This window comes from Ambystoma mexicanum, chromosome 12, assembly GCF_040938575.1.
Source record: "Ambystoma mexicanum isolate Mex_15411 chromosome 12, UKY_AmexF1_1, whole genome shotgun sequence".
NCBI lineage: Eukaryota > Metazoa > Chordata > Amphibia > Caudata > Ambystomatidae > Ambystoma > Ambystoma mexicanum.
This window is the reverse complement of record NC_090936.1, coordinates 119,888,641-119,914,094: the sequence shown is the minus strand read 5'-3', so window position 1 is coordinate 119,914,094 and position 25,454 is coordinate 119,888,641. Positions and strand designations below refer to the sequence as shown.

The following is a 25,454-nucleotide window of genomic DNA, read 5'->3' as shown; positions in this document are numbered from 1 at the left end:
ACTTCTCGCGCACCCCTGAAATACACGCGCCCAGACAAATCGCGTGTGGAACTTCTCGCGCACCTCAGAAATACACGCACACCCCCCCTTCAGGTCCGATCGCGTGTGGGCCTTCTCTGGCGCACATTTTTTTCCTGCGCAGGGACGCTACCGCCTGCTTTCGTGTGGCGGACATGTATGGGCCTGTGCGCGTCTTTGGCCGTGCGCTGTTTTTCCCTATTCGATTCCATGAATACGTGTTGTAGGCGAGCGTGTGGGCGTTCTGCGCACTTGCCTCCTGTACTTCCCCCGTGACGCCCACATTTTCACGAGTTGTTCCCCATTCTGCGTGTGACGCCCCGTGTTACGCCTACTTTTGTTATGTGCGCCGCGCTATGTGCGAATTCGCTTTGGCCTTATCGCACGGCGTTCGGTGACCTGTGCGCCAGCGTGCGCCAGCGTGCACTGCTCACTTTTTCAGCGCACATCCCACATTTTGCGCGTGCACGGACTTCCATGAATAGATGTGCGATGTTTTCTGTGCGATAATCACACTTGCACTGCGATAATCGCACTTGCACTGCGATTTTCGCTATTTCACTGGGAATCGCACGTTTTCGCACGCGTGCGCCGTTTTTTCGGCGCACGTTGATTCCATGAATCGGCCTGTAAGTGTGATTTATGCTATCAAATGCCCATATGGGCTCCGATACGTGGGCCAGACCAGCAGACCTGTGAACAAACGTATTGGAGAACATCGATCCAGGATCCGCTATCGCACTCACACTGTCCCTTTGGTGTCCCACTGGACTGAATATCAGCACAACCAGGATGAACTTAAATGGTGGGTCCTTGACAAGATAAAGGACACCTCAAACACCAGGAACGCACTGAATTACAAAGAAGCCTGGTGGATCTTTTAGCTGCAATCAATTGCTATGGGCCTTAATGAAGCCGAGCTGAGCTACACGAGAAGGGTGTAAACATAGACTGTACCTCCCTGAGATTACTCTTTCTCTCTCTCCCTCCCCCTGAGGAGGCAGCTGACACTGCAGTCTTCTAGCCATCACGTCTGTTCAGTGGGTCCCATACTATCACTCCTTCCAAAACAACGGGAGGCCCCCGCTGTGTCCACACATCATCCTAGCCATAACAACTGGATGGGCACTATTTATTCATAACAACCCTCCTGCGCCGACTCTGAGACCACCAACATTCCTTGAGCACCAACATGTAGGATAGTAGGCCAACACGCATGTATTAGAATGGGGGGTGTTAAAGGCGCAGGTCAGCCCGGTCCTGCCTTTTGATATCAATGTAGCTGGCCCTTTCCAGCTCCAGTTACACTTTGCTACTACACCATGGTGCCCCCCTATCCCCGCTACAGCACTATGTACCCCTCAGCGCAGCCTCGGAGCGGAGCCCTGCCCTCTGGGGCTCCCGATGCGGACTAACAGTTCACTGCTTTTAGCTATACTCAGCCTAACATAGACTCAGTTTCTCCCTTCCCTTACTTCACATTTAGGGATATACATTGTGGGATCCCTATGGTGCTGGAACAAGCACACTGCTATCCAGGGCCACTTTACTCCTTGTTCTATAGGGGGCTTCCATCACGAAACCTCTTATTCTCTCAACAACAGTGATTTTACCCAAATGTGTCCCTTACTGATCCATGCGCACAAATACAGCCGCACTAGCCACAGCACTTTTTCGGGTTTATAGTGCGTTCCTGTATGTATTTTCCGAGTGCCTACCTGCAGGAACCATCTGTCCGACAAGGCAAGGTTAGACCACAGACGTACCCTGTGCTCAGCCTGCAACTCCACTAACCATCATACCGGTGCTAACAGTCCTAAACAACAACCTGACTGGAGCGTCGGCAACCAGTACAGGTGTCCATACCAACAGACACAGAAGACTGCAACGCTCACTCGAGCCGAATAGCCGTCGCTGCTTCCACGCATACACACACCCTTGTTACACAGTACATTACTCCGTTGAGCATGCGCCCACCTCCCCATAACACAGCTCCTATGGAGTGAACCAGGTCGGTTCACCACAGCGCATCGAGCGTCCACCATCCAACGCACGGTAAGTGTTACAGTAAACATGGGCCCTCCAGCCATCAGCAGCCCACACACACAATGTGGTCTGCATCATTTTAACACAATTACTACAACATGATGCTGCTTCTCTCCCCTGTTTTGCAGCACTGTGTTGGAGTCCATTAGCTACCTTATACCAATATCCCTGTGTTTGTTTGCACAAGAGTGTGCGATTCTGACACCACTCTTTACTTACACTGCCTTACGTCTGTTACCATCTGAACCCTAGGTAAGCACTCTCCCTTTTTCTTAATTAAACAACTACCTACTTGCACTAATATGGCTGCACACTGGCATGACCTTAGCCGTACAGTGTCATCCATATTTATTTTCTGACTCATGCAGTACAGTGGCAACTACCGCCTTCCTGCCTCTACCAGCGTATTTATTCAGGCTACAGCGATTCACCTCCAGTTTAGGCGCATTATTGTTATCAGCCTCAAGCACAGTTACCAACTAGTTCAGGTAAGCATGCCACTGCTTTTGGGTCCTCTTCTCTCCATAACCACCTCCAGGACCGTCCTCACCATTCCCTTTGCCCTCTGCCCACACAGATCCACCCTGGACTCTGACTTGATTGCACAACCAGCACGTGGCTCCACTACAGAAGCTTTGCCTGTGTTTGGCATTGCAGCGCATCCACGAGCGCTATTGACTTTGTTCACCCCAGTCACCCCGACCTAAGCACAGGGTTAGTTGTGTTACTACTACTACAGGATATATAACTCCCCAAGATCATTACAGATCCCTGCCACTCTTGTAAAAGAGTCAGAGGTTTTCTTGTTTTTAAAGGTTCTCTTTATGTGTGCTCTCACTTTCAGGGAGACACAATCCCGAGGCCCGGAAGAAGGCACCACCCTTTGGAAGCCAAAACGTCCAAGGACTTGGCTCTACAGTAGCCTTTCTACATTGGGTTTAGGGAATCATATTCCAGGCATACACCTAGGATTGGTCATTTCTTACTGCAGCCAGACCCACATGAGCTGGGGTCTCTTTCTTTGTGGACACACATTTTTAGTTCCTTCACATTAGATATTTTGTTAGTCTGTATTTCCACCATTATGTCTACTTTACATTGCAGATGTGTAGTATGGTGGTCAATTATGCTGTGTACCTGTCTCTGCTTGCTTTGATGTTTTGTTCAAATGTGAAGTCTTAAGCTGTTACACTTCTAAAATACTGCTTACCTTTAGCATGAGAAGTATGCTCTGTATAATTTGTTTAAATATATGAACAGGTATGTATCTTTTCCAATGTCTTACATACAATATTGAAAAAGATGAGATAAATATGAAATAAACTCCATGTTCTAGCCAATGTAAGAAGGCTAGCTTGAAGTTTGCATTTGTTACAGACTGCTTGATTTCTTTACTGCAACCTTTGCTATGTTACTTTCATCTCATACCATGGGTAAGGGCCTTTGGCAAGTTTTGCAATGCCATTATTAAAGCTTTTATGAATAAGAAATCATACACAACTAGCAGTATGATCAAATCAACACTGGCGGCTGCCCCCTTTTTGTGTTATACGTTCTGAAAGCCCAACGGAATGCGGCTTGGCAACAATAAGGCGAGTTGTGCGAGACAAGCAACTAGCAGGTACCGGGTGAAAACAGGGGTACGGGTGGAGAACAAACACACAAGAAAGTAATACAAATTGCTGGTTAAACGCTGGTTTGGAAATTTAGGGCCTAATTCACAGAAGCGTTTTATAATGACAAAACCCATTGGGAAATGCTCTGTAAATATCAGTCTTTGTCCTGCCCTGGGGCAGTCCAGCACCAAAATGCTAGGCAATTCCCCTCTTAACAAGAGTACCAACAACAGCCCCAGACATGTGTTTCGGTCTGGGTAAGGCTCTTGAAAACCAGGACTCATGTCTGGCAGAGAGTCTCCCAGGACCCCCCTTGTTATTTACAATTTCAAGTAACTTTGGGTCTCACCCTAAATTACTAGGGGAATCCAGACGTGGACCCCTTGCTCACTATTCTTAGAGAGGCACAGCTACACCCTACTGATGAGGTTCAACCAGACCGAAACACGTGTCTGGGGTTGCTGTTGAAACTCTTCTTCAGAGGAGAATTGCCCAGCATTTCGGTGCTGGACTGCCCCAGGGCAGGACAAAGACTGATATGTTTAGGATATTTCTCCTCTGTGAAAGATAGTGAGCTAAAGACTCTGGGTAAGGCTCTTGAAAACCAGGACTCATGTCTGGCAGAGAGTCTCCCAGGACCCCCCTTGTTATTTACTACTGGAAAGAAGCCAAGACCAGGGAAGGGGTTGTTCCCCTGGCATCGGAAGTCCAGGGAAGAGATTGTTCCCCCTGGCAAGAACAGAACATGGGCATTGCTGGCCAAATAGGCGGTGAGAGACCAAAGGAGAAGAACAGGAGAAGGAAAGCAGCCAATGTATTATTTTTCCTCATAGTAGTTTGGTAGGTTTGTAGTGCGAGGGTTAGGATAGGTTTTGGACACAGGACAGTGGACTTTATTTTGGACATCCTGACAACTACTGCTCCATTAGTTAGTTTTGTTGAGGCTTGGAAACCCCTCATAGAGTTAGGGTTAATGAGGCAGTGTACCCGCCACTCTTATTGTTTGAATAAAAACCTTTTTGAAGCCAAACATCCAGTGTCGGTCTCCTTAATGCAGGTACCCCACAACAGTCATCCATGATTCCATATTTCATCTTTCAAATGCTATTGTTTACAGCCCTCCTGATAGAATTGGTGCCATTTATACACTGTCTGTTATGATATGATATGATAAGTCATTTATAACGCGCCTGTACAGAAGTGTTTCTAGGCATGACAAGGGAGAGAAGACAGAGGGAGGACAAGACAAATGATCTTACTAAGCCTTGTGCCATTCAGATCGTGCAGGTGCGAGAACGAGAAGTGCAAGGGAGAGGAGAGGGGAAAGCAGGGCAGCAATGCTCTAAGTGCTGCCAGGGCAGCACGGCTCTGGGTTATGCAAGGAGAACAAGGGACTGTATGGTTACAGTTGCAGCCCTTAAGTGCGTGGTAGGCCCGGAGGCAGTGCAAGGGTGACTGATCAAGAAAGAGCCTGGTACCCACTGAGACTGTGAGGGTAGCCAAGCAACCAGTCAGTACAGCAGACAGTTAGGTCAGGTAGATCAGCAAGGGAGGGAGAGAGAGAAAGCAGAGGAGAAGAGGAATGTTTTGAGCTGCTTCCAGAACTTCAGGTGGTCCGGCTCAAGTTTGAGAGGGGCAGGGAGGCCATTCCAGAGGGAGGCACCTGCAGAGGAGAGAGATCTACCCCCACTCTCTGCCTGGAGAAGCGTCTAACCCTTAGATAGTTTGAGGTAGCTGAGCACAGGCCTCGAGAAGGAAGGTATTGTGGAAGAGGGCGTTGGATGTAGTGTGGGCCCCGGCTCCAAAAAGCCTTGTGGACAATGCAAAGGGTCTTGAACTTGATCCTTGCAGCCACTGGAAGCCAGTGGAGAGATTTCAGGGCTGGAGAAATACAGTGCCTGCACTTGAGGCCAAGGGTACGTCTTGCAGTCCTGTTCTGCATTAGTTGCAGAGGGCGGAGAGTAGAGGAATGCAGATTGAGAAAGAGGCTGTTGCAGTAGTGCAGCCTAGAGAGAACCAGGGTTCTGGAGACAGTGAGCTTCTGGGGGAAAGTGAGAAAGGGAAGAATCCCTTTCAGGAGGTGTAGCTGGTAGTGGAACTTGACTAACATTTGTTGACTAACATTTTACTTTCTTTATGCAGATGAGATATTCCTTATCCATCCAATCTTTCTGATAAAATTCTTTTTAGGATTTACCTAATGACATACCAACCTTCTGCACAAGTTGAACCCAGCCTGATCAGTTTGGAGGCCTAGGAAGCTACTGCATACTATCTGCATACAATGTCACATTTTCTATGACTGTTTAGGTCTCATTGTACTAGATGTTATACTGAAGCTGTGGTGAGGCAGGGCATCTTAATGCAGTTAGACTCCAGCATTACACTCTATTGCCAAACTGAATTTATAACATACACAGAGACCATATACCAAAGTATATCAAAGGCTAGCAAAGAATTCTGTCAAACAAAATGAACAACATCAAGACATACATATCTCTCTAGTCCGGACATAAACGCACTAGCCTCCTTATAGGTTATTTGTATCCTCCTGTCCGTATTCATTGACATCACAAATGCTCGGGGTAACCTTGCACATTTTAGGGATAACAAAGGGGAAGGGCTTCTCTGAATGAAAAATAATCCACCAATGTTAAATCTAGAAGGGTGACCCAAATATTCATTCAGAAGTCCCCTGTTCACCCACCCTATTCCCCCCACTTGTTCTGTCAAATAGTTTTTAACCTTTCAGGGCAGACAGTTACCTAGGTCAAGTTGATTGACTACCCAAAGAGCCCTTGTTGGCCAACATGATCGCCTTTCTCCCGACTGACAAAACATTTGCTTTGGACACTATAGTACTGTTTACTAGTATTTCCTAGAATATTGCTGGGCTTTCACAAAGACATGGTGATGATGAATGGTTGGAGTATAAGAGCCCTTTCGGAGTGATAATGTTGCAGGAAAGCTTGGCAACAAAGGCCTTTATGCTAGATGGATTCCAGGCTCTTATAATACTTGCAAAAAGATCACCAACGGTGAGATGCTTGTGAGGCCTCTGATGTAGTTGCTCTGACACTAGCAATGACTGTTACAAGTATAGAAACAGACTCACATATGTTATAGGTTGTAAAGTGTGAAATTTCAGGGAGCTGTTACACAGACTTGCTTAATATGCACAATAACTGATACAGTAAGAATGTGAGATGCCTTTTTGAGCTTTCTAGTATTATGGTAAAACTGCAAGACAAGTCTCCACAGCCTGGAAAACATGCTACATTTCTTATTTGAGAGGATTGTAATGAAAAGGTGAGGAACAAGGACCAGTTTCCTTGTATGTTTGATAAAGATGTTGGCAAGATAGAGTACTCTGTTAGGTGTATACTTCCAAAGCATTTTCTGAAGCAGAAATTGGAGAAAGAGGAAAGGGTTCTATGGGTTCTAGAGCTGACGAACACAATTAGTATAGTAAATTGACGAACTACAAGCAATTGTCCTGCTAATTACACTTCTAATCAGGATGGTTGCCTGGCTATGACAGACTACTTCCTGGTAGATGCTTTGCTCTGGGAGAAGGCTATACATTTAAAGGCAGAGAGTATAATCAAAAGCGACCATAACTCTCTCAGTCCAGGAATGGGTTCTCTTCCCAGGTCATTTCCTTTACAGAGGAACTATTAGCTTTGTAGTTCCACCCTAAAATGAGTAGCTTGGGACATAGACAAAAAAAGACACTATTGGGGCTCTTTATGAGCTTGATGGTATGTGGGTGATAAATCCACCCAGATACCACCAAACTGTATTGATTACAAGTGGTGGTAGGTGGTGTTAGTCCCCATTTATGAGTCCATTGGACCCAATGGGGGATTTTAGCGGAAATTGCTGCAGCAGTAATTCCAATGTGGTAATTCTGCTAAAATTGGGCGGAAAGTTGGCGGATTTACCTCCAGCTCACAGCTGGAGGTGAATCCTCCAAGTTTCCACCCTACCTATGATTAGGTGGTGCAGCAATACGGCTGTCTACGGTAATACCGCCGCATTTAACCCACACCGCCCAACTCGTAATGAGGTTGTCTTAGCCAAAAGAGTAGGCAACGTTTCTTGAATGTTTAGTGCTTACCGGCAAAGTTACTAATCAGTGAACGCACGCTGCTTACAGGCAAGGCTGGTACACAAAAGATTGTAGAGACAAGAATCAAGAATAGCTAAAATCAATCATACTGAAAGATAAAGAACACAGGAGTATAGCATTGCCCAAAAGGAAAATAAGTGAGTCATTACAGAGGCTAAGCTAGAGGCCAATTGTCAACTCTGAAGAAACTTAGAAGTGGCAACCAAGTTAAAGGACACATGTGCCTTTTGGGCTCTAGTGTTGTAATGATTGAATGACTGTGAGAAACGGGGTCAGATAATGGGTTATATTCTACAAGACAAGTGGTTTGTGCATTGCAGCATGTTATAGAAGCACTGATCGAACACTCATGTGCGCAAACCAGATTGGTACAGATAGGTTCCTTTATACTCTTTCACCAGTAGTGTAATACTGGAACTGATCAATTTAATTCTTGTATATTAAAAGGCCAATAAGGCTCGTGGCTTAGATGGATCCCGGCAGACCTTTATAAAGACAAAGTTGCGACTGAGGCCCCATTATTGGTTAATCTTTTCAGGGGGGGTTTTTTAACGCAAAAGGTCCCATGGTCTTAGTCTAGGGACATTGTAGTGACCATTTTTAAAAAGGTGTTGTGTAACCAACCAAAATCTTACAGAGAGAATACCCACATTACATTGCCTGTTAAATGTGTGGCATTTGGAAAGATGGTGCACTTCCAATTTCAGAGTCGCAATATTGGTTTCACTGAAACATGGGCACTTAGGAAAAAACTCAAAATCTTGGAATATGCTAGGATCGGCCGGGGTTATCGGGATCTTGCTTTTATAGACCTGTCTTGGCTTTTGATTGCACAGAAAGGTCCATTACTCTTGAGCACCTGAGAGTGATGTGGTTGAAGTAGGGATTTTAAATATCATGCTCCAGTTTTACTCGGATCTAATAATTATGGTGAGGTACCTCTCATGGATTTAGGCAGGGATTCAGTCTTGCCCCACTGTGTGTTTCTTTGTATATCAGTGAACTTCAATGGTAACTCCTTCATACCCCTATGGGGATTCCAGAGATGCAATGCAAACTAGGTGAATCCCAGTGTTGCTTTAAGCAGATGCCATTATTTTGTACCCTGGCAGCCCTTCAGAGCTTGCTTTCTAAATATGCAGATTTCATGGCGATCCAAAACATAACCATTAATGTATCAAATTCAGCAATAATATGTGTGGGGCGACGAAAACCACAAAAGGAGGGGGTCATTTTGAACAGTTCTGTTGTGTCCCATTTAAAGCATTCCGTTTGTCTTGGAGTCCATTTCGCTGAAAGCCTAAACTGGGCCCTACACTAAAAAAAATTAAAAAACAAAGCAGGGGGCACTACTGAAGTTTTATTAATGACTAAGGCGATTAGCACCAAGCACTGCTATGGAGGTTTATAAGGCAAAGTCATTGTGAGTTATTAGCAGTGGATGTCGTATTTGGGCATGTTATTTTGGTGATGAATTCAGCTCTTTAGAGATCAAGTTTTTGAGGACTATTCTAATGGTACAATGTTGTGAGGCAAATTATTTCATATTTATGGAAGCAGGCGTGTCTGATTCTAGAGCGTTTCTACATTTAGCTGGTTCTTAAGATGTTGAGTTTAGCATGGGAAAACATGGTTATCCCCCCTTACTCTTTTCTGGAAGACATGATTAACCTAACTGATAGTTCAAGAGTGAGCTTGTTGCATTACCAAATCATTATTGGCTTCAGGATGTTCCCACTTACTGCAGGATAGGCAATCCCTTAATGCAACACATGTAAAAAGCTTGAGAGTTCATCAAGCTAAAAGTAAAAGTGGGTTACTTTTCAAACCAAACATTTTCAAAACTCTGTAGTCGCATATCTTCACTTGGTCCTCAACATTGGAATCGAACCATACCTGAATTATATTAGACCAGCTAACACCTGGCATCTAAGAGCTAAAGCATGGTTTGTTTGCTTGATTCTAAGAAGAGAGTTCCATAGGTAAAGGTCTGTCCCCTCTCAGCTGTCTGCTCATGTGACCAGGTCACTTTGGAAACACTGATCATGTGATCTTTTTCTGCTCTAAATTCCACAAAGCTAGGAGAGGAATCATTTGCCCCCATTCTTAGGAAATGTAACTTCCAGAATTGTGGCATAGATTTCCTGTATACCCTTGCTGTCCTGGATCCTCGTGTTACCCATGCTATGAGACAGTTTTCATGCAAAATGTTTTAGCTTTTTTTTAAGCTAGTATGTATCAAGTATTTAAGTATATCTTGATGAAGTAATATTTTATTGTTTAAAGAATATGCTTTTGCTCTTTTATGGAAGAATATTTCCAAAATAAAGTTTTGATTGATTGGCATAAATATGAACATTAACAATGTAACAAAAGGAAAACGCTGATGCACTAGGGATGTTGCATAACTCTGGCATCTCTCCTTTCTGCCAACCGTCGTTGCTAATTTTGGGGCCATCCAAATGCTTTGTACTACAACTTCCATGATCATTCACCACTAACTATGCTGGCGAGTGCTAATGGGACTTGAAGTGCAAAATATGTGGAAGCCCACAAAATGGGTAATTTGTTGTATTTCCCATGTTGTCAGATATGCACCTCAAGATCAGCACTGCTGCCTCTAATTGGTCCACCATTCAGTGGAGGTCACCCAATGATCAGATCATCACTGTCTCCATACTTTGCTGCCGAGACAGAAGCTGTGCACTGGATTGTAGATGATTGAGGAAGGCACAGTTGTGAAGAACTTTGACGATAGGCCTGTGGATGGCAGATGAGGAAGTTGAATATTTGTGCAGCAGTCACTGAAAATGAAATGTCCTCATGGGGTTGCTAAGATATTGAATATAGCATATGTTGTGTCCTTTACGACTTCAGGAATTCAGCTTATCCATCGATTGTGCACAGAAAGTTAACATTCAATAATACCTACTGACATTTATACTCAAAGAAATTCGCGGCAGCACGAGTTTTGTTGTGGTTTGGAACATTTTGGGAGCAGTGGTAGAATCAATCCACACTCTCTGTGATAGTGTTCTAATGTGATATGAAGTAGTAGCTTGAACATGTTTGCCTTGTTGTGCAAAATAGTTCATTTTGAAAAGATATTATAGTTTCATGAACATGTTTTCCTTTTGTTAATTTTGTTAGGAAAAAAGAGATGGTTAATCGCACCAACACTCACTTCAAGAGGAATACTATGGACGGGGCAATTAGAAATCTAAAGGCATCCTTGGCACAGCAGAAGGTACCTGTTGGAAACATCTTACTGGCCTTCATCAAGAAGCCCAATGGAAAGCTGAACAAAACAGAATTCAGAAAGGTATCTTCAAATCTCCTAATTGATTTTCATGGATCCTCATAAATGCTTTTAGAAACATATCAATGTGAGCAAGGTTAGAATTTGCATACTCAATTCGTGCTTGCAAACAAGGTATGCATTGACTTGAAGTAATTGACAAAGCAGCGGTGCAAGTGCAAAATCACTTTATATCAATGGCAGTACAATCAGCTCACTTGTGCAGCTTGTACATAATTCCAGCATATGTTCAACCACGTAACATAACTTGTGGTGAAAGAGATAGTGGGCAAGAGTGCAGCAACGCACGTCAATATTATCGATCAATTGGCAGCTTTTGTACCTCTTCCACCAAAGCAGGTAACAGGGAAACATTCCTAGCATAAAGAAATAACTTTGCCAATTCTAATAATTTATAATATGCTCCACAGTGCCTAAATAATAAGGCAATATATAGGACTTAATATCGAACCTACTGCTATACATTTGAAATGTTAATACATACAAACATTTCTTAATCATTTAACAACAATTTGAACACCTCTTTAATCTTTAATAAGGTTCCAAATCATAGTGAATATGGTATCAAACAATCATTGTAGTATATAGACACACTACAAAGCAAACAGCAGAAATCACATTATTTGACAATCACGGAATCTAAAATCATCCAACGCTGTGCAAAATACACAATAAAGTGGTTGGTGTGTCAATATGTAAACATCCAACTGTGCAAATCTGAAGCTCCTATAAATGGGCCCTTCTAACAGAGTTGTGCTACTCTGATCTAAGGCAGAGGAGGCACCTCCTCGAATTGTTTTGAAATGCCAATACATAAACATATGATTGTGCAAATCTCAGAGATACAATACAAAACAGACAGCAAAATAATCACATTAATAACAAACACAGAGTCTAAAATATTCCAACACTTTGCAAAATGCGCAATAAAGTGCTTCATGTGCCAATCTGTAAACATCCAACTGTGTAGATCAAAAGCTCCTGTGAATAGGCCCTTCTAACCGAGTTGAACTACTCTGATCTAAGGCAGAGGAGACATTAGTTCTCCAAATACTTTGAAATGCCAATGCATAACCATATGACTATGAAAATCTCAAGCTCCTACTAATGGGTCACTCTAACACACAGTTCTACCACTCTGATCTAAAACGGTAGGGTGTGCATAAACATATGACTATACAAACTACAAGTTCCTACCAATGGAGCATTCTAACAGATTTCTGAAAGAGATTGCTCAAGTGAAACAGAAGAAAGAAATCTGTATGAACTGTTAAGTACCAAAAGGAGTGTGAAGTTGACCTCAAACTGGTTTTAAATATTGAGAGACTGCACTTAAGTACATGTTGGCAAGCTGAACTAGTTAAAGTCAAGGGGAAGGGAAACCTAAGACCTTATGAACTTTGTTGTTGCCTTGAGGAAGGGACCCTCGAGACCCTTTGCTTGGAACTGTGTTGTCTTCTTGGGGAAGGGAACCCCGAGACATTGTGTAACTATCTTGAACTTGTCAAAGGGGAGCTGAAGAGTAAGCCAGGAGATGGAAGAAGTTCTGAACTTTGTTTTGAACACTTTTATTTTGTTGATATCCCTACACATTGTTTAGCTTTAGTTGTGAGGGCAAGTATAGGTTTTGGACACAGACAGGCCCTCATTACGACCCTGGCGGAGGTCCATGGTGCAATTTGCACCATGGACCATGGCGCAGAGCTGCCAACTCCGCCATGGGGGTTGGCGGACTTACCGCCCCATTCCGACCTTGGCGGGGCGGTAAGTCCCCAATCCCCATTTACCCTTCCCCATTCCCATTTTTGCCCCATAGGGTATAATGGGAGTGGGGAAGGTGTTAATTACGCCACCGTAGAATACGGTGGCGTAATTAACGAGGGGACCCGTAGCGCCATGGATTTTTCCGCCCGGAAAATCCGGGCGTAAAAATCACCATGGCGCTACGGAAAGTCCTAATCTGGCGGAGAGGTACGCCATGCATTACGCTGGCGTAAGCCCCTCTCCGCCAGGGTCGTAATGAGGGCCACAGACTTTTAAGTTCAACTTACTGACTCGGATTATCCTTAGTTTCTTTAGATAGGGAAATTCCACCTTAGCCTAGGGCAAGTTAGGCCCTCAACCATCCTGACATTCAAGTTAATAACCAATTTTTGTTTGAACTTTGAATCTGTTGTCTGTCTTGCTTCATTATGCCTTCACAGAACCAAAGACTGCCTAAAAATTCATATCCAACATGGTGTAGTTATTCACCTCTTTGTATGTAACAGGTGCTACACATTGACACGCCAGAGAGGATGAACATGGGGCCGAATCCTGGGGGCCGCCTCCCATATCTTTGTAGGGGATAACTGGAAAGAAATATAGAACGTTTGGGAGAGCTGAGGTCGAAAACCTGCCTACTGTCCAATGTATTCTCGTAACATATCATAAGGCAATAGCAAATCATACCTGCATTTAATCTGCTGTGTACAAACTTCGAGAGATATAGAGCTTAAGGGAATTCCAGTGCCTAGAAGTAATAGATAGATATAGAAATTAGGTGGGCTAGCTGCTTCGAGGGTTAGAAAGAAACCTTTGTCAATCTAAGACTTCACAAGTGAGAAGGTTAGGTAAGGAGAATGTTTCTTACCTGTAACTTCTGTTCTCCAGCATTGGTATCTTTCATAGATTCACATGCTATGAATATTCCCTGACGTCAGGCTGGGAATCCTTGGTTACCTTTTGATTTCCCCTACTAGAAGCAAGAAAAATCTTTAATTTGTAGCCTAACACCCTTGTTATGGGTGGTTTTGGTCCCAGCCAATGGGAACTCGAGTAGTTATAGACTAGTCTCTCCTCCTCCAATTCCCTTCAGATTCTGACCTCGTGATGATCGCTGCACAGAGGGCGAATGTGGTTTTACCCGAAGGATGGGGGGTGGGGGAGTGGGCGCATGTGAATCTATGAGAGATACCAATGCTGGATAACAGGAGTTACAGGTAAGAAACGTTCTCCTTCTCCAGCATTGGATCTTTCATAGATTCACATTCTATGAATAGATTATGTAGCAGTACACAGTAGTTGGAGGTGTATAAAGGTAAAACCCATACATTTCCAGTCAGCAGCGTACCTTATTGAAACAGGCATTGCAGGACTGCTCTCCCTGTTTGCACATCCTTTGCATGCTGCTTCTCCAGGCAGTAGTGCCTCGAAAAAGTATGGGGCACTGATCAGGTAGCTGCTGGCAGATGTCTGCGATTGGTACTCCTGACCACCACGCTGGCAAGGCTGCTGTTGCTCTTGTGAAGTGTGCATGTAGGGGCGCCTGGAGAGGCCTCCCTGCTGATTTGTGACAGAATGCGATGGCAGAGGAAATCCATCTATGCTTTGCTTCAAGAGTGCATTGTTTTTGCTAGTCAGACCATATGCTAGAAAAAGCTGTGTTGAGTTCCGAAAAGATTCAGTTCGATCAATGTAGTATTTCAATGCTCACTTGACGTCCAGTGAGTGCAAAGCGACTTTCGCTGGGGATGTTGGCTTGCTGTAGAAGACTGGCAAAGCTATTGTCGAGTTCTTGTGGAAGTCCGTGGGGACTTTCGGAATGAACCGTGCGTTTGTCATCAAGAGTACTTTGTCCTTTAGAAAACGCAACTAAGACTGGTTGATTGTGAGGGCCTGCAGCTCGGATTCTCTCCTGGCCAATGCCACTGCCACCAGAAATGCTACTTTCCATGACAGATATCTCAGTGATGTAGTAGCCATCGGCTCAAATGGTTTCTTCATCAGCCCGACAGCACAGTGTTAGATCTTCACACCAGCGATATCCGTTTGACCGGGGGGGGAAGGTCCTAAACAAGCCTCTCAGGAAGTGCTTGACTATTGTACATTCGTAGAGGGGAGTTCCTTTACTCCGTCTTCTATATATAGAGATGGCTGCCAAATGTTCTCTTATGGAGCTGTCGGAGAGGCACTGCTTAGCTAGCTCGAGTAGGTATGGCAGTATATCCTCCGGTGTCACCCGGAGCAGGTTAAGCCTCTCATTGTTTGCCCCGCGTTGGTTTTCACACCACTTGCAAAACGGCTTCCACTTCAGACTATATGACTTGTTGGTGGTGGGAGCCCATGCTGCTGCCAAAATGAACCTGCATTCTTGTGATATGGATATAGTTAACTCTCCGAACGCAGCAAAGTCAGGAGCCACGTCGTCAGGCGGAGCGATTGCAGGTTGATGTATTATCTTCCCTTGGCCCTGGGTGATGAGATCTGGTCGATCGCTGAGCTGAATAGGCTTGTCCGTGGAGAGCAGGACCAGGTCGGAGTACCAGGTCTGGTATGGCCAGTTCAGGGCAATAAGGATTATTTTGGAATGTGTCTCTTGATCATCCATATTGTTCTGCGCAAGACTGGGAACGGAGGAAAAGGCCATCCCACGGGAAAGCGAACGCGTTTCTAATTGAGCCCATTGGGGTGCCCTGCTGGCATACCTGGCACACTTTTTGTTGTGGACTGTGGTGAATAGGTCTACTGATGGTCGTCCCCATCACCGGGATAGTGACTGCAGTGCTGAGGGGTTCAGCTCCCATTCGTGGCTTTGTGACGTTCACCTGCTGAGGCTGTGTGCAGTCTGGTTCTGTGTCTCTGCAGCTTGTATGGTGATGCTGCATCATGTAGTATGACACAGACAACAGATTCAAGATTAAAAATAAAGTAATGTATTAACTCAAATGTCAGGATGGAAGAAGGCCTAACTTGCCCTATGCTAAGGTGGAATTTTCCTACCTGAACAAAACTAAGGTACATCTGAGTCAAAGAGTTGTACTTAAACGTCTGTCCGTGTCCCAAAACCTATGCTTGCCCTCACAACTAAAACTAAACAATGTGTAGGGATGTCAATAATCAAATTAATGGTGATCAACACAAAGTTCTGAGCTGCTTCCAGCTCTCAGCTTCTTCTTCAGCTCACCTTTCCCAAGTTCCAAAAAGTTCCACAAAAGTCTCAGAATAACCTCTCTCCACTGAAGGTAACACAGTTGCTCACAATCCTTGGGGTTTCCTTCCCCAAGTTCCAAATAGCACAGTTCAAAGAAAAGATGGTCTTGAGGCTTCTTCCCTAGACAACAGATATACCTCCTTCCATCTCAGGGCTTGCTTCCCCAAGACTTCACCTCTGGCAAGTATACCTCTTTCAGTCTTTTAAAAATTGGGGTTGTGACAGTTCAGGGCACACTGGTCTAGGCACAGTTGTCGGACTGCACAATCCACCCATCACAGGTCACACAACCAGGATCCCTCGCTTTGTTGGCCTCTTGGCTTTGGTGGACAACATTCACGCTTCTCTGGCCTCTTCTTGGTAGCCTCTTGGCTCTACCAGAGAAAGTCACACACCAGTCTTTGATCTGGCCACACTGTATTAATTTACAAAGTTCACTGTTTGGCTTTCTTCAGCCCACAGTGTATTTGTCTGTAAGATTTGAGTTAAATTGTTGTGCAACATATATTCAATAAATCTTCACAATGTGCCTTTCATTGGGAAAATCCATTTATTTTTCTCTTGAAAGGTTTCCCAACATTTCTTTAGTTCATTTAGCAAACACTCAAACCATTTATATGGCTTACGCGATGTTTCTTTGCCCTTTTTCCGGTTTATAACACTTTCTGTGTAAAGCCTTGATTGAATCACAATGGGAAAGTTTATTTGTGGATATTATTTCTCTTCTTAAACCTTCTATTCGCTTTAACAATGGCTTGTCACTATGTATAAATTTGCATTTGCACTTTAACAGCACAGACAATGCGTTCGCTGATACTGTTGCTTTAAGGAATCGCACTCGCCTGCAGAGTTGCTCAGTGATTCCTGTGTCTCTGAAACTCATTGGCTCTTGGATGCACACACGGCGTCGCTTAAGGATTCCTTTGCTTCCACTGCTACCATGAGTGTTAAGGGTCTTCAGTCTGCCCCTAAGATGCTCTGGCGTGGCTCTCACACCTGGAGTCAACATGCAGTAGTCTTCAGGATTACGGGATCGGCCTAGAACAGCACTGCTTCTCCTGGCGCAAACTCTGCACACAGGGTTAGGAGTCTCAAGACAGTTTGTCTGAGTGCGCTCTGCTCCCCACAATTTGCCACAGCTCCTGCTGGTCTTCTCGCTCTGCTGCTCCTCAGACAGCTCTCCCTGTGTTCCCTGTCGTTCTCTCTTTTGCTGGGCTGGTCTCTTTATACACCTGCAGACCCTTTACAGGCTGCAGGTGTGCATGCTTCATTTTCCCTGCCTGACCATAATTGAAGGAACATGCCTGACCCTCGCAGCTCTTGCCAGGCATCTTCCTCGTCCCAGTATCAGAGTGGTGAAATAGTGTAGTCTTCATTGCTCTTAGTTGCCTCTTCTTTGTCCCAGTACTGTCAAGAGTCAATTGTGGGGAGTTAAGGGGAGCTGGCTTACAATAGCCCATAAAGGTTGAGTGAGGGTGGGGTTGGTTGTCACTAGGAAAAAGGGGTTACCATATCCCACCCAAGGGTACCCCACTACCAGTTCCCAAGGACCCTCCACCCAGGAGATCCTCCCTCACTTCTCCGCCCCCAGGGTCAGAATCCAATAGCAATGGTCTAGAAGTCCGGATACCCTCAGGTTTGTCACAATATGCAATGACCAAATGCCAGGTCATTTGGGCTTCTCTGGACAGCATCTTGGACTTTGTCCCCCCCCCCTGCTATCACAGGTAATACTTTGTGCTCGAGCACATCGATATGGATGGACTCCTCGAGGGGCTCCAGAGCCCTCTGATGTGCAGCTGATCCACATGTGTGCCCCATCCCTGCAAGGAGGCGTCTGTTACCAGCATTGTTTTGGGTGCAGGCTCCTGAAACGTCTTTCCTTTGCTGACATTGGCATTGTTGGCCCACCATTGAAGCTGCAAGCACAGTCTGGTGGGGAATTGTATCTTGTCCCCCCATGACCTAGAGACTTAGGACCAGTTTGCCACCAGGAATTCCTGCAGTGGCCTCATGTGAAGCTTGCATTGTGGGACTAGGGGTATGCACAGTGCACAGTGCCATTGTCCCAAGCAGCTGCGTGCAGTGGCGCACAGTTCGTATCTTGTTTGGTGTGAACATTTTCAGCACTCTGTCCTACAAGGAGCGCAGTTTGTGTTCCTAAATTGAGAATTTCGCTCCAATGAATAGGAGTTTCTTTGATGGCTGGAAGAAGGATTTGCTTTAATTGTTGGTGAAGCCTAGTGTTTGGAGGAGACAAAGTGTTGCTGCCATGGAGAGCTTTGGTCCTGTCTTGGAGGGGGCGTGCACTAACCAGTCTAAATAGGGATAGATGTGGTGGCCCTTTTTGCAGATATTGGCTGCCACTAGTGTGATGCACTTTGTAAAGGTGCAGGGAGCCGATTTCAGGACGAATGGACGCACCCTTAATTGGTAGTGCAACTTGCCGACTACGAACCGAAGATACTTCCGGTGCCCTGGGTGGATGGGGATGTGGAAGTATGTGTCCTGGAGATCCAGGGACGCTAGGTTGTCGTGGTGTTGCGTTGCCTCTATTACATGCTGTAACGTGACCATGGTGAATCTTTGGCACTTGATATACTTGTTTAGCTTCTGCAAGTCTAGAATGGGCCTCCATTTTCCGTCCTGGTTTGCGGACAACAAAGCATCGGGAGTACTCCCTTTCTCCTGAGGTACCTGGGGACATTTTCTATGGCCTTTTTTGCAGCATAAGCTGCACTTCTCCTAGAAGCGTCTTCTTGTGTGCTTGATGTCAGTGGTCTGGAGGCATGGGAGGAGGTGTTTTTTGTGAATTCTAACAGATTCCCGTACAACACTACATCTAGCACCCATCTGTCCGTTGTTATTTGTCTCCAGTTCCGGGCAAACCTGGAGATCCTCCCTCCTATGGTGCTGCAGGGTGCGTAGTCACTATTGGGCTTTTCCCTGCCATCCTCTCTGGGATCCGGAGGGCTGCTTGTGGTGCTGGCTCTGTATATAGTCCTTGGACTTCTGGTATCTTTGATACGCCATTTTGTCGCACTGGGAATAATATGAAAACCCCCTAGAATATTGTCTTCCTCTGTTCGAAGATGAGATGTTCTGCCAGCAGCTCCTCTGAACAGACAAAAAGGCAGGTGGTTTTGCAAGGACTTCAAGGATGTGACTGTGTCCGTGGTCCCTTTGAGAGCTTAATCGATCTTTAGGCCAAAAAGCTTGTCTCCCTAAAATGGCATGTCCACCACTTTGTGATGGACATCGGCTCGAAAGTTTGTGCATTTGAGCCATGCTTGCCTCCTTAGGACTGCTCCATTTGCCACCTGTTAGAAGCCTGTTTCTGCAAGGTCCACTGCCATGCTGATACCCAAGTTGGAGGCTTCCTTCCCTTCTTTGAGGATTGCCTTTGCTTCCTTCCGTTTTTCCTCCGGAAGATGCTCAAGATCAGTGCCAATTTGTGCCACATCTCTCTATCATACCTAGTGTTAATAGCCAGGGAGTTAGCTGACTTCCCTGTTTCGGCCCCTAATGGCACGATCTTCTTCCCAAATGCGTCATGTTTACGCGACTCATGGTCCAGAGGCACTGCGCATTTCTGCTTGTCGGATTTAGCCTTTCGGCTCACCGCTGCTGAGACTACAGACTCATTGACGGCTGATAAGTTAGGCACTTGGGTGCTTTTTCCAATGGGTTGTACTACTTCTCGAGCCACCCTTTAACTGCTGGAGTAGTGAATGGGCGCTTCATTGTTTTAAGTCCTTCTTGCTAGACATGGTCAAGGATAGGGATTGATATGACTGCCTTCCTCCTCTTCCCCATGTGGTCGAACAAAAACCACTCCTTCTCGTCTCCGAGACAAGGAGGCCAAATTCTTTAAAGATTTCATGACGGTTGAGTGAAACTCTGTGATGTCATCCCTGGGGGACGGTTTTGCTGACTCCTCGTCCGTGGGGGACAGGTGGGCGATTCCTGTGGAGAATCTGTGTCCCAATCATCATCTCTCTGCGGGGAGTTGGACGATGAAGACGTAGGGCCTCATTACGACCCTGGCGGAGAGGGTTTTACGCCGGCGGAGTGCATGGCGTACCTCTCCGCCAGACGACGAGTTCCCGTAGCGCCATGGAGGATTTTTACGCCTGCTTTTTGCAGGCGGAGAAATCCATGGCGCTACGGGACTTGTTGTTAATTACGCCACCGTAATTTACGGTGGCGTAATTAACGCCTTCCACACTCCCATTATACCCTATGGGGCAAGAATGGGAATGGGGAAGGGTAAAATGGGGATTGGGGACTTACCGCCCCGCCAAGGTCGGCATGGGGCGGTAAGTCCGCCAACCACCCTGGCGGAGTTGGCAGCTTAGCGCCATGGACCATGGTGCAAATTGCACCATGGTCCTCCGCCAGGGTCGTAATGAGGCCCGTAGTGTCTTGGGGCTCAACTGCATCTGTGTCTGTCATTTCCCCCACTTCCGGCAGTGATCGCAGAAGAGGTGAGACAATGCGGCTCCTTTTATGTGAAGGCGAAGTTAGCACCAGCAATGTACTTCTGCCCTGCGGCCTGGCCGGGCCCAGGAAGATTCTTGGGGCGATGGAGAGACCGACCTGGATCGTGAACGTCCCCTGGAAGACCTTGCAGACCTGCCGCCAGACCTATATCTGGACCTGGGCGGTGAAGGCCGTTGTGCAGCCGGCTGAGGTGGAGGTTGATAGGGAGGAGATTGTAAGGCTGGTATTACTGGCCTCATTAGTGCTGCATCAAGTTGATTGATTACCCTCTGCAATGAAAAGAGCACCTGAATGGAAAACAACGTTTGCAAATTTGATAAGTGCCCAGACCTCTCTTTGCTGAGCCTCTAGGTGGGTGAGTCCTGGGACCGGAGCTGGCCCACCTCTTCCTGCGGGTCACCACCCGATTGGCCTTCTTCCAAGATATGTCTCCCTGGTGTTGGTGTCAGACTTGGGCCCTCCTCCTACATTATGACTGACTCATCTGAGTCTAACGCTTGGGGCTGTTGATGTTGGGCCTCAAAGTTGGTGTCGATCTCGTATTGTAATATCTCTTCAGGAATCACTTCAGAGTATTGCGTTGGGGAGACCTGACGAATGGATTCTACCAGCTGGTGGTCTAGAGCAGGAGGCGTTGTCTTCTTTGGTTCAGGAGGCTGTAACAGATGCTCCTGTGAAATTTTGCATTTCTCTGTCGACGAGGGTGTCATCGACGATGTCGGTGGCGAGCCGCACTTCTGTGGATTCTTGCCCGGGCATTTTCCTTTCCCTGCCGCCGTAGGTAGTGATGAGGTGTCCTTTAATGTGTGGTCTCGCTCTGTTGATCTCTCCGTCGACGAGCCCGCTTTATGATGCGTCGTCGACGGGCTAGCTGCCTGGTGTCTCGTAGGCGAGCTGGACTTGTTAGTGTTTTGTCGTCGTTGTCAAGCCTACCTTAGGTGTCCTTGTCTGATCTGGTACCGTCGACGAGGATGAAGTGTGTTTATGCCCGTTTGGTGTATCCACAGGTGTCGTTAACAAGTGTTTTTTATGCACCTTTGGTGTGGTCAAAGGTGTAGACAATGAACCTAACCACAAGGGCCTTGTGGCTGGCTTTCGCTTGTTCCAGGGGTTTTGGGTGTTCCCTATGTCCGCCCAATGCAGTGGGCAATGTCTTTGGCGAGGCCACTTTAGCCTCCTCCACTGACCTTGGTCTGTGCTTGTGCTTCTGTTTCTCCATTGACTTGCTGGCTTCCGCCATCGACTTCTGCCCTGGTGACGATGACCTTCTCCATGTGACGACAGCCTTTCTGACCCCTTGGAGGGTCTCTACTCGCCCAACGTCGATGGCTCATAGCCGTGGGCGACGCGATGCTTTGTCTTTTTCAGCGGCTGCTCCTCCGACCTGGCCCTTTCCCTCGACCGCAGTCGTTTCCCTGCACAGGTGGCCATGCTCCTGGTCTATTCGACGTTGGAGGGGTACTTGGGGTAGTTCCCCTCATTGAGCCAGCAGACCAGTCTCCGATTTCTATCCTTGAGTGTCTTGGAGCTAAGACCTCTACAGATAGTACAGTTGTCAACCGTGTGGTGGGGGTATAGGCAGCATATGCAGTCAGTGTTTATCTCCCTCATACATTATTTAGGCCACAAGTGGCACAGGCCTTAAAAATGGGTCTTCTTTTGCTCTCCATCCCCACTTATCTGCCACACGCTGTTGCTTGTAGACTTGTTGATCCAATTTGTAGATGAAGAATAAAATGCTATTTTCCATGAAATATCACCTAGTTTTTATGTAGAGACAACCCAGAGGACCCTCTCAGCTTCAACATGAAGTTAGAATCTGAAGGGAATAGGAGGAGGAATGAGTCTATAGCTATTCGAGGCCCCATTGGCTGGGATAGCTCAGGGCAACGCGTTTGTCTTGGAAGCAAGACAATGCATAGCAACACAAGTTTGAATCCTTGGCTCACGCTTAGAAACTGATCCCCAGTGTTAAGCGCGTTATAAAAGAACAATTATAATTATAAAAATGGTACCTCAATCAGGAAACTGGAAAGGTAGCGGGCATAAATCATGAGGTCCTAAAAGCTAGTTGTAAATAACTGAGGGGAGCTGGTCATTAAGGCCCTCAGAGTGCAATTGAAATGTGTCTTATAAGTCCACCATGCCCTTTGTACATTTGTGGACGTTTTTACTACATTGACAACCCACCAAAGAATATATTTTGGTGTGTGATCGTGTTCCAAGAAATGTGAAACCATAGGCGCAGTGATATTTTTTCACCTTATTCTGGAATGATGTTTAGAAATTCTGATGTGAGCTGCTCTTTGAGTCTGCCCAATACAACGTGAACCACAGGGCATACAATACAGTAGCCACCTGTGGAGTTTTGCAGTTGGTAAAATGTCTTATTTGTCACTCTTTATTGCCTGCCATGAAGGAATTCCTTTTGAACTTGAAGAGGCACACTGTACATCCCCCACATGGAAAATGGGCCAATATTAGCTGCATATTCTACAGGGTGGTCCTTGATACATGTTTTCGAAATTGTCAGTGAACTAAATGCCTACAAACATTTTGAGACCTTTTTAGAGCATTTCTAGGAACCGGTTCATTGGGAAGATTATGTTGGACCAGCAGCCAAAATGTCTTAACCATAGGTCACAGCTGGGATGTATTAGGGTAATAAATCAGTACACATGTTATTCTGTTGTCCAAAGGTGGTCTTCCTTTTAGAGTTATTAGAGTTGGCTGGGTGTATAGCGTGTCCTTTTCTTATAATGATTAAGATGTTTTTTGGGGTACCCCTTAGCTTTCAATCTGTCATCAAGATGGCTTGCATGAATGTAGAAGTCCTTCTAAAGATGTACAATGCCGACGCACCCTTGGGTTTTGCCAGTAGGGCAAATTCTCTTTCAGACTCTTAGGGGGGAAGCTGTTGAAATGTGGCATAGTGTTTCGATAAGTTTTTTTCTTAAATTGCAAGCACACCCATTTCCCATTCACATTTTTGATGGTTAGATCCAAGAAGTTAATCTGTCTAGGGTCACTTTCCATGGTGAATTTAATATTGGGATTCCTTCCATTTAGCCACTCATGGAATGTCTTTAGCTAATGGGGCATGGGGGGATCCCTTTCAGACGGAGATAATGTAATTGATATACCTCTTCCACAAAGATACCTTAGTGTGGAAGGGGTTATCGGGACTGAAAACTAACTGTTCTTCGAATCTGGCATATACAATACTGCCAAACCTGGCGCAAATGCTGCATGGATGTGGCACATGGCTGAAGATAGAATTGATCGTTAAATTTGAAGACATTTTTAGTGAGGGCTATAGGCATTAAATCAATAATAAAGCTAGTACCTGATCCCGAATATGGTGGAGGGTAAGCTGGTCTTGAATATATTCTATAGCCTCCTTTTGGTATCAGATGATAATGTCTCAATACATAATGTTGCCGGGAAAAGCCATGGGGACAGTTGCGGGGATGTCCCCTGATCCCCTTGTAAAAAAATAATAATTGGGGGCTGCAGGGTTGTTCCCCGCATTTTCAATGTAATAATGTCTCCACAAAAAACAGCGACAGCGACTTCGAATGGATTGTGTCCTCCCACGTATTCGTCATCTATGATAATTCGTATCTCCAGCTTAGCTGTTTTGGAAAAGAAATTGCGGCAGAGGGCGCTGTGCACGAGGTCAAGGCGTCGATGTCCCTCGGAGGTCGCCGTAGGATGTCTACGTCACTCTCGGCATAAATAGCTTGTATTTTCTTCACGAGAGAAAATGTCGTCTTCATCCACTCATTCGACTCCTAAGTCAGGGTTTAAGAAGTGTAAGGACTGTGGGGCAAAGATGTTCATCACAGATCCCCACCAAGTTTGTCTTTGGTACCTAGGTCCTGACCACGGGACTGGCAACTGCGGCTCCTGCCAGTCGATGACAGAGAAAGCTCTTCGCAAACTTACAGGTAAGCTTGCGGTGTGTTGGGATGCTTCGAAGGGCTCTTCGAAGAAGGTGAAAAGATCAGAGGAATCAAAGGATTCTGCTCAACATAAACACGGGAAGAGGTCCAGATCGAGGAGTAGTTAGGAATATTCTTCAAACTCCTCTAAGAGATCAAAAAAGAGACGCCATAGGTCTCGTTCTTCTTCTTCAGACTCCTCCACGGAGCTGGTTCATTGTCCGACCAAATCGGATTCTCCCAGAAAATGGGATGAATTTCGGTCACAAATGATGCGAATATTTGATAACGCGGCCTCGACCTCCTCAAAGGAGCCTCGCAAGAGCAAGACCCTGGTCGCTCCAATGGATGACGCAGGCAGGTCGAAAACTACTTCGCCAAGTAGTAAGTCAGAGTCTCGACATCAGTGACCCGACACAAAGGCGTTGAAGATTTCAGCCCGGGAATCGAGTACATCTCCGATTCCATCGAAGAAATCGAAGGTTCCATCAACGCCATCGGCGCCGATAACTTCAACGCCAAAGACTTCGATGACTACTGTGTCATCAGGTAAACCGTCGACACATTTGACGATTCTGTCGAGTTCTTCAACGACTTTAGCAGAGAAAGAAAAGGTATATAGACCTATCCCAAGATCTGACTTTTTTAATTCCATGTCCTCCATTTTTGAGGAGGAGAGTGCCTCAGAAGAAGATATTTACCCTTTCGGAGTCAGGTATGGCTCTAGGGCTGTACCTGAAGAATTAGTTGATCCAGAATCAAAATTGAGAGATCTCTGCGACTCCCTCCGCTCTGCCAGTGGTATTGACACATCTCCTGAGTTAGAGTTCTCTAAACCTGACCCTACGGATCACACTGATTCTGGGTACAAAAACGTCATGAATAGAGTGACGAGTTTTATGGG

General features: G+C 45.8%; 1 protein-coding gene across 2 annotated transcripts in view; it reads left to right on the top strand.

Annotated features, from left to right (window-relative positions):
* EFCAB6 (EF-hand calcium binding domain 6) overlaps nucleotides 1–25,454 on the top strand; it is a 1,227,964-nt gene that overhangs the window by 611,893 nt on the left and 590,617 nt on the right. For both annotated transcript variants that reach the window (XM_069628134.1, XM_069628133.1), the window contains one exon: nucleotides 10,963–11,134. In XM_069628134.1, coding sequence (XP_069484235.1) covers nucleotides 10,963–11,134 — 172 coding nt within the window. The remainder of the gene's footprint in view (nucleotides 1–10,962; nucleotides 11,135–25,454) is intronic.